The 15,609-nt window shown below is 37.4% G+C and overlaps 1 protein-coding gene across 1 annotated transcript in view; it reads left to right on the top strand.

Moving 5' to 3' along the window:
- Positions 1-15,609, top strand: part of LOC133344242 (myomesin-2-like) — a 99,328-nt gene that overhangs the window by 72,034 nt on the left and 11,685 nt on the right. The window contains exons 22-29 of the mRNA XM_061554306.1: positions 5,758-5,911; positions 6,219-6,325; positions 7,266-7,310; positions 9,811-9,947; positions 11,577-11,721; positions 13,966-14,025; positions 14,155-14,222; positions 15,186-15,296. Coding sequence (XP_061410290.1) covers positions 5,758-5,911; positions 6,219-6,325; positions 7,266-7,310; positions 9,811-9,947; positions 11,577-11,721; positions 13,966-14,025; positions 14,155-14,222; positions 15,186-15,296 — 827 coding nt within the window. The remainder of the gene's footprint in view (positions 1-5,757; positions 5,912-6,218; positions 6,326-7,265; positions 7,311-9,810; positions 9,948-11,576; positions 11,722-13,965; positions 14,026-14,154; positions 14,223-15,185; positions 15,297-15,609) is intronic.

Raw genomic sequence — 15,609 nt, 5'->3', positions numbered from 1 at the left:
ATCAACACACCCTGATCATTATTTATGATGCGCCTTAAGTTTGCATGCACCTCCATCAATCTCGTGTTTTGCATCGCATGCAAATGCTGTAGCCTCCACTACATTGAAAAAAAAAATGTTGGCAAACGTCTTAGAGATAGATTCGCCCAACATCTTGTCAGCTCGCTGTGAAAACTTGGTCCAAACCAGTGTCACATCAACAGTGGGAGCCACAGGCCCAGTGACATGTAGGGTACATGGCCTTGTCTTGATTTTTGGTGATAATGAGGCCATACATAGGACAGACGACCGCTTCATATTCAAACTGAATATCATTCAGCCAACTGTATGAAATGAATGCCTCACATTGACTTAAAACATGTATTGAGCGCGAGCTAAACCTTATCAATACACGTTTGTGTGCAGGCCACATTTCATTTCTCACTAAAATTGGAAAGTAAGAGCTAAAAAGACAAAAAAAGACAAAATCAGTAAATAAAAATATATCCTGTTAATTCTTCTACTCAGCTTGCAAGGTTTAGGAATTTCAAACATTTCAAAGCCCATTTGGATCATAACATTTCTTGAGATATTATTTGATCCTGATGACATGATAATTAAGACTGAAGAATGAGTCACTTACGAGGTAATGTGAATTAATATTCTGCTTTAAGTAGATACCACGCTGAAACATTGTTACCCAAAATTAAATGTGCCAGCAACATTTTATATATATGTAGTCATACATTTTTGATGATTTAAAGGATTGTCTGTTGCTCAAAATCTTCGAAAAGGTAACTATTTTCACATGCCAATTTTTTTCTTTTTTTTCTTCAGAAAACATGTTTTTAGTTATCATTAGATCCATGGTGTAGAGTGCAGTCTAAAGCTATGAGTCAGTCCACATCTTTAGTGTCTATTTTTACGGGGTGCCACGGTGGCGAGATGTTAACTACCTCTTCTGGTATGCAGGTGTTCATCGGTTCAATCCCAACCCTGATGCGTGTTTATTTATAATATACATGTTCTCCCTGAAGTCACCTGGATTTTTATATGGCTCCCCCAGGTTTTCCCTGCACATTTAGAAAAATGGCTGCTTTAAATTTCCACATTATAAGCCACTATGTTGAGCTATCATTTGTGGCCAGGTTATGGTAACATAAAAAATAGTTTAGTTTTAGTTAAATTTACGTGCTATAAAGATGGGCCATTGCCCAAAACATCACCTATTATATATTGTTTCCTTGAAGGCAGTGGTATTGATGAAAGTATTCAGATTTTGTCATTTTTGCTTGTGCACCGATGCCACTGCAGTGTAACTTAATAAGTAAATATAATTGCGTTTTTCTTTGTATTGTTAAAACTGTTTATGATACTATAACATATAATCAACTTTGTGGAATTTTCGTGCATACAGATATGTTGCAAGTTGTATATATAGCTAACCAATAATGTCATCATGCATTAAAAAAATCTAGCCAGTAAGGTTGCATTTTTCAGTTTGAAACAGCTTTGAATTGTTAATATCCACAGCACACGTGAATGGCTTTGTGTATTAAATTAAATATTGGCATTCTACGCTTATAATACATGTATTCCTGACTTTCTGGGTTTACATGCGTGCGTATAAATGTTAATTTAATTAATTACACAGTGCTAGTGATTTTTCTTTAAACTTATTTTCTTCATGAGGAAAAAATGGGCCCTCTTGGTTAATTTGAAAAGGAATCCTTAAATGATATTCTAGTTCTGTAGCACGTGTCGGGAGTATTTGCTACATTCGACATCAATTGTAGCATTTAATCTATGACAATCAATATATGTGGCAGTTTGTTATGGTTCAAATTATTTGATAATAAGACATTAAAAGCGCAGATAATCAGAAACATTGTATGTTTGAAACAATATCAGTGTTTCATTCTAAAACATTATTCTACCATTCACATGCATATTTATTATTTTCATGCAATAATTTGTCTTGCCTCATTTTCGTATTTCAACCGTCAATTGTTAAAACCAGAGAACATCACCTGGTTCTATAAGTGGTTGTATTTATGTCAACATTAGAAGGTTATCTGGGAATATGTGAACAGTGCAAAAAGCAGATGGAATTTCGCAGAAGGAATATCACTGCTGCCTCGCTGGGTTTGTATGTCAGTACCTTTGGCAGTGCAAATCAGATCAGGAGCTAGCTCGGTATACGTGTCAGGACCCCACAGGGCCCCAGCTCTATTTATTACATTCTATGTAGGTCAGAGCTTAAGTTACCAACACCCACTGTCAAAATTACACGATTGATTATATCGATTACATGAGTATATATGGATGTGTTTGTCAAAAACGGTGAGGGCTGTTTGAAAAGTTCGAAGCATGGACTTGAAGATGTTATGGCAGGGGCTCAAATTGTCACCCGACACAACCAAAATTGTCACCCAACACAAGCAAATAAATAAAGTTGTCACGTGAACAAACGTGCCAATTTTCTTCTTCTAAAATTGAAACTAAATTATTAGATGATGTGAACACAGCATTGTTGATAACTTAATTTATTTGGCTGTGTCGGGTGGAGGGGGGTAAATGACACACATTGGCATTTTGCTCGTGCGATCCGACTCGAAAAAAATATATTGTGAATTTGAAGCATGAATTTTTCAAATATGTATACTCACTCATGTGTTTCGCGTAAAATCAGCTTTCTACCTTCACCAGATGCTAGCAAGACTTGAGCTTTTATAACAGTCCTTGTAAACCTGAGTTTATTTAAGTATTTAGTCGTTTACATATTGCATATTTCACATCAACTGTAAATGTAAAACGTAATTGAACTATGTTAATGGTCTCATTCTTTCCGCTAAATCCACAAATGTACGATATACACATATATAATTAATAATTAGAGGTTTTCCGTGTTTTTTATTTCCTTCCAGAGCATCACTCAATCGAATATTTGTAATTTAGTTATTTCCATGTATACCCGTACGTTACATGTGACATTACTTTTACAATTTGAAACTTACGATTCCATTGTGAACCTGCTAAATCTCACGTTTAATTGTGAGACAATAATGTTTGCCACCAGAAGGAAACCTTTCTAAAAGCGTTGAAAAAATTATTGCACAATTTTGTTTCACATTTAATAAAAAAAATAATTCGTGTCACCTAAAGGCCAGTAGTAAAGTTTATTTTAATAGTTAATTACAATCATAATCATTGCATTTTCATTGTTTAAAAAAAAATTCTGCTGCAGTATGGTATTTTTCATAAGAATATGTTATTTTGTGATAATATGTTTCTTACATTGTACTATTATAGTACATTATGCCATGATTCACTCTGAGGCAGAAGGTTCAGTTGGCGAAGAGTATTACTGTAATGTGGGTGTTGTAGAGTTTTGTGTTACCAGCGCAGTAGCATTCAACAATCATCACTGAGGGGTAGCTTCCACTGACCCTAATCCCTCACCCATGTGCATTACTCCATCACACTCCCAGGGAGACATTACCACAAAGGTCAGGCCTTATAAACCACTTAGGACGAGCACAATGATGCATTGAGTGCCGACTCTCCTACAAGAATTATTCTCTACCAGACTATCCATGCCAATCTAAAACTCAGATGGATAAGCCCCAGAGTGACTGTTTGCTTCCCAATGAGAAGGAATGACCAGGGCTTTGCCCAACATTTGGCAGAGCACAGCAGTTATAACATAATACCTTTCAAAACTCTGACTTAACAACAATATGTGTGATGACTTGATTTTTACTGCAAATGTTGGTGAATGAATACATGTGCAAAAGAGTTATTCAAATCCATACATTAATATATTTCCATAACTTTGGAAGCATGGTAGTGCAGGGGTTATTGCACTGTGCTCTGAATCCGATTACCTGAATTCATTTCTCGGCTACAAATAACACCAACCCGCAGTGACCAGGACGGTGAAGTGTGGTTAAACAACCCCCTGCCTGACATAAACGATTAAGACAAATTATATGGCATGAGGTAGGCCTTCATCCAGCAGTGGATTTACACAGGGCGGTAAACTATTATGTATAATGTTAGCAATAATATTTAATTTAGTTGTTTTCATTTATTTTATTTTATTAATTGTTTTACCTACGTGACTTTACTGAAAAAACCCAAAGAGTATGAATCCTTGCAGTCATGAAAGCTTCAAATTTAGAATTATTGCAGAAGTGTTGCATAACATGAACCTGATTGTTTCACCAATACAGGCAGTCCCCGACCTATGAATGGGGTCCGTTCCTGAAACCCATTCGTAAGTCGAACGGTTCGTAAGTCAGAAAGAAATAATGTACTGTATGTAAATGCACATACGGTCACTTATTAAATATGTCATGGTTCACCATGAAAGGGAAGCATTGTTAAACTCGTAAATAATAATAATAAATATTTTACATTTGCATGTAACATTGTTAATAGTTATTGGATTCGGTTCACAAGTGAGAGTTCATGTTCTCAAATCACGTAGTAAAAAAAAAACAGATATCTTATGGAAGCTCATTCATAAGTGTGGACGTGTGGAAATCGGGCAATCGTAGGTCTGAACCTGCCTGAACTGTACTTGGATAATTTATAAAGTAATTGTGAAAGGGAATGATATTCACAAAGAGGCCATACAGAACATATTACATTTTAATAGAAAGTAAGAGTCATGTTCTTTGGCATGTAAATGTCATGGGGTATGTCGTAATGATGTTTCCATGTGGACATAGTCCATTCTGTGGTCAACTGTAAATAATTGTTATTCGTGTGTACTCATGGCCCAGCGACAACGTTATGTATAAATATGTGCAATTAGAAATATCACCGACTTCCACATTGACACTGTAGAATTGAACTAAAATAAATACTTTGAAAACTTCCGAGATAATAAGCCAAATTTGTGTACCAGATTCATGAATAAAATTATGCGTGTTGGCTCTTTCATCTCAAATGCATGTCAAATTTAAAGCAAATGCAAGCCTCCATTGGAGTACCCTCTTTTCTATCCTGCATGTACTCATTAGTACCTTGGGTTGTTTCCGGAGGGAATTTTTTTTTAATGTTGTGAACAAACACCAGCTGCAAATTATAACATTCCATTTCCAAAGGCAGGACGTAGATTTCGCTGTCATTTACATACAAAATACAATTATATTTTGCCAGTGTTTTCTGATTCCCATTTCAGCTGTAACAAATTCAACCTTTTGACTGGATGATGCTCATTGTTTGATACCGATTGACACAGATACACAGACGATGTCAGCGCTGTGTTGGGCGGTCGGTGGGTGGGGGGTTGAAGCAGTATCGTCAGCATTTGAAAATGAGTCACAGCTTTCATGTACACTCACAGCATGAGGTGTGCACTGTGCAAACCACATGCTCAAGCAGAACAGCTGGTCCTGGGATTTTACGAACTCGTGTTTGTTGCTCTGGCCCTCCTCGCGTTGCTCTCTGTCTGTGGCTTCATTTTTATTACAAACAAATAAAGAGAGAAAATGGTTCACGCAATTTACTGTGAACCCGGCAATCCATGTTTGATTCCCAGCCACCAACTTACGCTGACCAGCATGGTGAAGTATGATCAAACAGCCCTGATGACCAATCCAATAATTTGGCGATGCCTTCATCCAGCAGTGGATTGACAAAAGCCTATAAAATATTATTTTATTCCATGATTATTATTTAAAAAATACCGGCTGGTTTCAATAAAAAAATAATACAACTTGAATGCACGTATATTTAATTTTAGTTGTGTCTTTGTTGTTGTTGCAGGATCTAGGGATGCACAGCTACAGATCGATGATGATGGCAACATCTACCTGGAGTATACCTGTGAGGCTGCCACTGAAGCATCCAGTTTCTCTTGGTCCAAGAATTACCACGAGCTTCCAGAAAACAAAGTGACCCCAGAAACTCTCGGACAAACGTGAGCCTTCGTCTTGGAAATGCTTCACAAATCCTATCCTCGGCATTCAGTGTGGTATAAGCGCAGCACATGGTAAATGTTATCACAGCATTGCAGAAAATGCCCTTTCATCAGCTGTTGATTCTATTAGATGGAACATTCAACAGAGTGAAAAAAAGTGAAATATGTACAGAGAGACGTTTCTCGAAGCATAGAAATTTACACAAGACAATTAAGTTTAGAAAAAATGAAAATGTCACACTTGAATGATCTTACTCGAGCAAACACGTTATCATCATTCTCATACGTTATTTTTGGTATATTTTAGAACAAAGTTGTTCTTCAACAACCCTACAATGGACGACCTAGGGAACTACTCCTGCGTGGTCACTGCGACAGACGGCTACGCAACAAGCTACAATCTCACAGAGGACGGTAAGGGAAAGGTTCGGAGTGTGTACGGATCTTTGCATATGTATGTGTTACAGCCCAGTTTGACCAAACTTCACTACACTGGTCAGTGTGTGGTGGTGATGAAGGGTGGACACAGAGCTGCCTCCTACCCACAACGCCTACTGAACCTGCTTAATGTGCGGTGGTCACCCATTCAAGCTCGTGAGGTCTGACAGGATCTGACACAGTACAGATGTCAAATTCACTTAATTCAAATTAATAAAATATTCCTGGGCTGTTACCGCGTACCTACTACCGCCAAACAATGTATGCATTCCAAGTCTCTACAGAGCTACATCACAGGACTCCATTATGCATGTTTGTGGAAACTTTCCATAATTGTCGACTGCTCCCCAAACCCTGCCCACTTTTGGGCATTCCATAATTGTGCCATGAATAGTACCAGCATGATCCCAATTTTGTTTGGAATTCATCACACGTTGATATCAAATTGAAGAGTGTTTCTAAATGTATGCAGAGCCTGCCATTAATTTAGATAAAAAATGAGTGTAATGCCGCTATAAATAGCTACATGAATCGGCCCATCATTTCTACATCAACATATGTTTATTATTCCAAATTAACAAGTTATGGTTTGGGAGATGCATGCAATATATTGCTTATTTGTGCTAAAAATGCATAAGTAGAGTAAAGAATTACTTACAATTGAATGCTGAAATGGTTATTTATTTGCAGATACAGATAACATTAAATTATATTACCTAGATTAAATATATACAATTAGAATGATTGAGATAATTATGGTTGTAAAATGAATGTCAAATGAATATAATTACAATTTCTGCATTAAGAAATAATAATTAGTAAATTGTGCAATGTATTGGGAATAATTGGCTAATCATGCTAAAGGACAGCCATGGATAGTTGATTGATGTATAACATTGTTCTATTTTTTTTGCAGAACTAAAGCGTGCTCTGGAGACAAGCCAAAAGCTAAAATATCCCAGTAAGTTTGTTTCATAAATGAAATAGATCTATACCAATCCATAAATTACACTAAAATACATAGGCACATGTAGTATATGGTGAACATACTTCAATCTTTCTATCCACATTAAAATAAAACTGAATATTGGCAAAGGAAGTGGAACTTAATCAGTGACTTGCAAAATTGTCCAAATACTGTTACGTAATCCTTCATTTAATGTGGTAGATGCTTTCTTGAAAAGTACCACAAACCAAGGAATTACTGTGCGTGTATACATTACAGGGCATAATTATATAAAAACAATAGAAATGTGAATCACATTTGCACTATAAAATTAGCTTCCAATGATCCCATGACGGGACAACGAACTGAGATTAGGGTACGCTGCCTACTGTATCATTCCCCGCATATACCCAGAATTTCCATCCCGCTCAACCGGGCAGCTCAAGAAGGTCGTTCAGTGTCGACCTCTCAGAAGCTGCGCATCATAATGGTGCGCGTTCCGCGTTGTGTGAAAAGTGTTCCCTTATCAAAGAACCATGTTATGGCGAAAAACGCGTTGTGTGAAAACGCATTAAGCGAGGACTCGCTGTACTGGAGTGTGCAGTGATAATGTTTCCCAGTTCTATTAAACTCTGCGTTGTTTAAATTGCTGAATCCCAGCCAATCATCCTGCTCAGTGGCACATAAACACATAGCAAAGCTCTTTTTGAATAGGCTGTGAAATAAATGTTATTGCCATTTACTCCTTTTTTCCCAAGCAGGTAGCTACTGAAAAATAACTACAGTCATATATCAGTGGGGCTTACCTCGTAAAAGAAAAATATAGTTTACGTGGTTAATGCACACATGATTCCTTGCAAAACGTTTCAGTTTGGTGTTTTAGCATCTTAACACCTGTTTTGTTGCCATGAAGGGTAAAATCTATTTTAATATTCCGAAAGTTTAATTGTTAAGCTTAGTTTTTATGTTGTCTTGCTTCACATATTAATGTGATGGGACGACTTTATCTGTTATTGAATGTTAATTTGTAAGCAATATTTTCAGTTTTGCAGCATATATAATTATTAATTGCAAAGGTAATATAACTTTGAGCATAACATGCACATGTTGTAACGTTAGACATTTGTTATTGTCATTTTTAAATGACAACTTTCGTAATTATTTTTTGGGTCAGATTAGGACAAATTAGCAATCTAAATATTGGTTTCAAAAGCATACGTATTCAATCGTTGACAACCTCGTTCTGTTGTTTTCGAATAAGTTTAGATATTGCCATCTACATCCATGTGTGGGTGTGCTTTTGATGTCATTCTGTAAATAATTCTGAGACATTTTCGCACTAAAAAAGTTTCCTGTGGGGCTGAGGATCATTAGTAGTCTAGATGTGTTCGTTAGACAAGCATGGCTTAAGAATACAACACACCTTTGGCTGGTCAGGTCATATCGGGTCAGGACTTGCAGGAAAGAAGCCTTGCTATCATGACACAAACGGACACAGCTGCACCTCTTCGCTGTTTATCTGAACAAAAACATTAGCATGCTGGTGTATGTTGTGGTAATCCATCTTAAGAATTCAGTTTGTCCTTTTTTAGTTCAAACCTCAACTTTGCAACAAGGCTAAAATGCTTAGAGTTTTTATTTTATTTAGCATTGCCATATAGTACTTATTTCCTGAAAAAGAAACATAATGAAAATCTGATTTAAGAACATTTTGGTTGGAAATACTGTACGTGTAACACATATGTTTATGTATGATTGATTTAAGCTTTTTTTCTCACACATATATAGCCACTGTGTTGTATTTGGTTAGTTTATCATTAGGATACTCAGTTAGGCAGTGTCTTGGATAATTTAATTATGATAATGTTCAGCACAAATGCAGATGTACTGCAATATATTCAAATCTAGGTCAGGGCAGTATAGGGTGGCAAATATTTGTTATGTTATTTGGAAACAATTGAGAGATGTTGTTTATTTAATTACACTACGTAAAAATTATAATATTGTATTTAATTACTACAGGCACAAAACAAAGTTTGAAGTGTGAAAAAAGAACATAATGTTACCTTCCATAATGAAATGTGATCTTTAATTCGGGGTTTGTGGGAAGTATGATAAATTTAGGGTGCCATGGTGGTGATATGTTAACGACCTGGCCTGGTATGCAGAAGGTAGCGGGTTTGATCCCGATTCCAACCCTGACGCCTGTATATTTGGATTTTGCGTGTCTCTCTCCCTGTGGTCACATGGAATTTTCTCCAGCTCCTCCGGTTTATCCCTCCACATTTTTAAACATGCTTTTAGAGTATGTGTCTGGTATACATTTCTACATGATAAGCCACTTCATTCAGCTATTATTTGTGGCCAGGTCGCTTCTGAAAAATAGCTATGTAGCTCAGTGGGCCTTACCTGGTAAAATAAAACAAATGTCTAAATCGTAGTTAATGCTATTGGTCATCTTTGAAAATGTAGCCAAATGTGTACAGTGTGGTAAGAGTGTGCCCTATTCAAACAGCCATACCCCTGAGGTCCGAGTTGGCTGTGGAGCTACTGGAGAAAGGGCAAGTGCGGTTGTGGATGCAGGCACGGCATCTGTCACCGACGTGTGAGCTGAAATTCATCGTCAATCAAAGGGACGTTTCCAAAAACGAGGTAATGCAAACCCAAGCATTGACAATAACATCCCGTCCAGCACGATATGAGTCGATGGACGTTCATTCTCATCTCCATATATTTTCTGACAATAAAGAGTGCACTTTAACAGGTACAAGGATAATATATTGTATTCCTCTAATATATTTTGTTGTTGTCTTTCTCAGTCTTTATAACATGTATACTTTAATGACAAAAAACATTCGCCAATGACACTGTGTGTGGCCTTAAGAGGAGAAATATATAATCGGTGACCTTCCAGCAATGGCCCTTCTTCATCGCACATGGTGACGGCAACATGAATGTCCCTGTTAAAATGATTAACGTGGGCAGAAAGTGGAATAAATAAGATGCTAAAAGGAGGTTTTAAATGTAATAATCAAATAATGAATAATTTTCTATTATATTATTACAAATGCGTAAGGGTTACCGACACATCCGGCTTTTAGTTAACAGTTCTTGAAAGGGATATTTACAACCCTCGTGATTAATACATTACTTATGAACGTTCAAACAGTCTGGTTATCAATTCTCTAATAAATAGCAATCTGTGGCATATTTGAATATGCTATTGGGCAATGAATAATGTATACCGAGTTATACTGCTATTATGCTGGATATGCGGTGTTGCAATGTGGAATGGATCAAGGGATATGACGTCTCTAATGAAATTGTCAATCTCGCTTATTTCAAAGATACACGATGTACGTTGCTCAAACCTGGAGCAAACGTAACCCACTGCCATTGATACTTACGAAGTACAAATGTTATCTCACCAAAATATCAATAAAAATCAAACAATACTTGCATCTTTCTAGATTAAACATTAAAGGAGTATTTGTGGATGGTGGGTATATCTAAGACCAACAAAACTTAACTATTTATCCACAAATGTTCACCTATGGACTTCCAAAGAAAACAACTTGGCATACAGGATTACAGGATTAAGACAAAAGATGCGCAATAAGCAATTACATTTTCGCGAGGAATTTGATAGGGTGCCACGATGGCGAGATGTTAACTACCTGGCCTTGTATGCAGGAAGCGTGGGTTCAATCCCGACCCTGACGCCTGTATATTTGGAAGTTTGCATGTCTTTCTCCCCGTGGTCCCGTGGATTTTTCTCCAGGTCCTCAAATTGTTCCCTCCACATTTAGAAACATGACTTTATAATATTTGGCTGCTATCAATTTGCACGTGATAAACCACTTCGTTGAACTATTATTTGTGGCCAGGTCACTTCTGAAAAAGAGTTATGTAGCTCAGTGAGCCTTACTGAGTAAAATAAAAAAAATTGTTTGATGTAACTTGAGAAATTAAAATGTTACAAAGGTAACAAAGTTGTGACTTTAAAAAAGTGATTTTCTAGTGATTGCACGCTTGAGATGTACAGCTAATTTAATTTGTAAATGTATTCAAGTAAACATGGAGATTATTTGCATTTGAAAGATGATTTTCATACTATTTTCACATCTTAACATCTTATTAGCCACTCATTATACTTAAAAGCCTCCCAAATATTAAAGATCCTGTGCCTCTGCGGGCCTGCTCGTAAATATGATGAACTTCTTTGGCGCTGTACGTAGCAGACCGTGCTAATCGAAGGTGCTTAACATGTGATTTGTGTAGAAGTACAAGATTCATGTGGACCGCAGCACGGGCATGATCGAGATGATTATAGACCATCTTTCAGCTGTGGATGAGGGCACTTACACTGTCCAGCTCAAGGATGGGAAGGCGGCAAAACAATCCAGCCTCGTTCTCATCGGAGACGGTGAGAGAGGGTCCCTGTGCACAACCTGTGGACACATACACATGAAACGTGTATGAAAGTAGCCATCTGACTTGCTTTACGTTTACACTTTTGGATCAAATTATTCGGTGTGTGTCAGTTGAAATTGTGCATATTTTCCTTCGACAATAATTTGACGTCACTGTTATTTTGCAACTACTATTATTACGTTCACATTATTGCACAGTTGTTAGTTGCAATCATTTGAGCACTTCAAGCAAAAAAGGGAAAACAGGCCAGTTAGCAACCAAGGACTGGAGAATGTTTCGCAGTGAGGCCTCCTCCATACAGTCCTAAGTACACTCAGATGGATGTAGAGCTTCGATGTGTCATCCTCGCAGCGGCCTTTGGCTAACCATCATACAAAGACGGCCACTGCATCACGCGCTTTCAAATGCACTTCTGCGGCTGTCTGGAATCCTCTTCCTTCCAATATTAGGAAACCACTGGAGCTATTGAACTTTAAAATCTGGATTGAAAACACATTTCTTCAGAACTGCTTTTCATGTTTAGTTTGTTGTCCTTCACCCGTACCTCTGTCGGGTGTAAAAGAAGTTCAGCTTACATGCATGATGTCCCACGTTCTTGCTCCATATACTGGGAGCATCTTCGGGAACTAAACTGAATTATTATGAAGCTCTCAGCACGTGGAGCGAAACCTCGGACATCGTGTTGAACAGATTGTAGCGGTAAATCTAAACATACGTTAGAGAGCACCACAACCGCGAGAAACATACACAGTATTATTACCCAGGCAGACAGTTTGGGCCGCGTCACCCATGAATATTAGTCTATAGCACAATACTGACAATCATCGACTTACGAACGAATTCTGTTCCTGAGACCCGTTCGTAAGTCAAGTACTACATGCAGTGGCACCGAACTGTGATATCGACATTCGAATCCTCAGCTCTGAAGAACATTCACGAATTAATTGGTAAAATTACTTGCCAGCCTAATGGATAGAATAGGCGTTTGACAGGCGTATACGTGGAAGGATCTGTGTCAAGGCTGAGAGAATTCATAACTTGCAGGAGTTTGTCGGAAAAAAAACATCTTTCATCTCATTACCCAGCTCAGGAACGTGCAAGCGCTGATCACAAAATCGAAGAAGAAAATATCACAAGTTTACATGTATCCTTTAAACCTAACATTAATATGTGCATTTTGATATTTCACCTTCAGAATGTTTTAAATGTTCCCACGTGTACTGGTTGGCAGGTCTGCATTTTGTAGGGATAACTTTTTGACTTGCATGGCTTGTCATTTATATTCATATCAAGGTAGTAAATTTCTGTGTCTAGAGTCAATCATTATTATGCATGTTTAACATTGTCATTATTAACCGAGCTAATTACAGACTGGATAAACTTAAAAATACAAATATAAGCCTCAAGGCAGAATGCCCTTTCAACCCCATTGCTCAAAAGGTATTGACTACATTGGTCTTAATTGTAAATGCACAATTGCAAACACAATGTACAATTAATATTTTGCCAAAGTCATTACAACTTGTGTTGATCATATGTATTTCACTTAAAGAGCTGTGGAATTTCCACCAGTGCATCAATCGGTATTATCACTTCTCTAATGCATTGAGAACCATTGAAAATATAAACACTGCAACGGCAAGTAAATGATGGTTACATTGAAAAATCACCCCGAGGAAACTTCTCACAAGCATTTGTATAACGACATGTGCAACACTCTGCACTTTGCTGCTTAGCATGCTGAGGAAATTGTACAAAAAATATAGATCGTAAGCTCTGTTATTATTATTCCACAAACACGGATGACTACAAAAGGTGAAATGATTAAACTCCCTGGTGATTTGATGACTTGTCACGATTCAAGAACATGATTCGATTGAAGACTATTTTTGTTAATCCTTGTGGAGAATGTATAGCGGCCACTAGTGGCTGCAGGGGGTCACATAAACCCATTACATACAAGTCATAACATGAAAGAAAAAAAATTAACGCTTGCTAATTTCATGGCTGCATCATATAATCAATATTTATTGACGAAAGTGTACACATACCAGGCATACAATAACAGAATAAACACATTTAGGTATCTTACAGTATCAAGTTTAAGCACCTTTACCATTTTGTAGTTATCTAAAAACATGTATTTTTAAAGAAACTCTCGTTCATAATTTGCTTTGAACTTGGTAATTGAAATGTTAAAACACTCTAAAAATGTGTGTACCTTTAATCATCACAGTTTTCAAGAAATTGCTGGAAGCGGCTGAATCGCAGAGGAAGGAGTGGCTGAGAAAGCAAGGTGAGGTCGCGATATGTTGACAATTTGTTAATTACATTTGGAGACCACACAGAACACTTTAAGTAAAACTAAAGTTGTACAATTGTTAAGCGAATATGTACATGTGTAAATATCTTCCCATCACTACAGGTCCTCACTTTATTGAATATCTGAGCTGGAACGTGAGCAAAGATTGCCAAGTACATTTAAATTTCCAAGTAAGTGACCTGGAATAAAATTATACCTATGTGATATGTCATATTAAAAAGGCACTGCTTTTTAATATTACATTGGAATTAGCGTTATGCTGGAGAAAGTGATTACACAAATGGTCGTAAACTCACACTACTACATAAGGCTATATGATACATCAGCCATTATCTTTGAACATTGTGTGCAATCAGTGAAACTTCATCTTTTTAATTGATGTGAAATTTCTTATTTTAATCTGATTGTCACTAAAGGATGTAAATAAAGCAAATACTGCTTTTCAGCCATTACCACTCCTCTGCTGGGTAAAGGTCTGCACATTCCATGACAAAAATGTCTTTTGTTTTTTTGTTAGTCAGGGGAGTTAGATCCCTAGGATGGTTTAGATATCACCACTGATATTATACATCACTGGCAATGACTTAGCACAGTGTGCTAACTACTGCACCACCACAAAATAAATATTCGCTAATGCCTTTACAATTAGGATGCAGCCACGGAGTAACGGTTAGCACACTGGATTTGCAATCTAGAGGTTGCCGCTTATATTTGATTAACATACAGGCAACTTTCTTAATCCCCCCACCCCACCCCCTCCGCCTCTGCCCATCCCGTAGTGTAAAAGGGTAGTAATAATAATAATTTCCTTGTATATTGAGTCGTTCATGGTAATTGCATCCGATAACGCTGTACATATATATGTGATGGACCAAATCCTACATACAGCGAGACCACAGTCGATTGACAGGTGGGTGTGTACGTCACTGTACTCCCCCATCTGACAAGACATCTGACCAGAATGGAAGAGTAGGCCCATTACCCGTGGGGAAGGCCCTTCGACCGGCAGTGGCTTGAGGGAAAATATTTCATGGCAGCACGACGACCTTAGCAATTAATAACATGCTGCTGGGAAGGGAGTGTTGTCAGTGTATATTCTCGTGTATTCATCGTGCCTGCGTGCGTCTGTATAGATAGCCAACTTCAAGAAGGAGACGACTGTTTTGTGGTTCAAGGATGGCAGTATTCTAGCCGGTGCCCACACCGAATTCAAAGACGGACACGGCTCGCTGCTCATCCAAGAGGTTAGTGTTGATCCGCTACTCACTGGACGTTATGTAAGTTTTAAATTATAACTTGTGAGTGCAGATGAAGGTAGGCATCGTTTTCAAGTAAAATACACTATCGTTGAGCGTATTTACAAATTTTTTTTAAACAATATTTGAAGTTATTTTCTTAGGTCACTAATATAATAGCTTAATGTAGCTTAAGACTACCATCTGGTGGTCGATATGCGTATAAAAACTATGCTTGTTCAAAATGCACTTGCTCCATACATTAATTTCGACATGTCCAAGCACCAATTGTGAATAGCACAACAAATATATTAAATATAGA

The sequence above is a fragment of the Lethenteron reissneri genome, chromosome 19, assembly GCF_015708825.2.
Source record: "Lethenteron reissneri isolate LAM-NWPU_2019-01 chromosome 19, ASM1570882v1, whole genome shotgun sequence".
NCBI lineage: Eukaryota > Metazoa > Chordata > Hyperoartia > Petromyzontiformes > Petromyzontidae > Lethenteron > Lethenteron reissneri.
The sequence above is the reverse complement of the archived record's forward strand: the minus strand, read 5'-3'. Positions and strand labels throughout refer to the sequence as shown.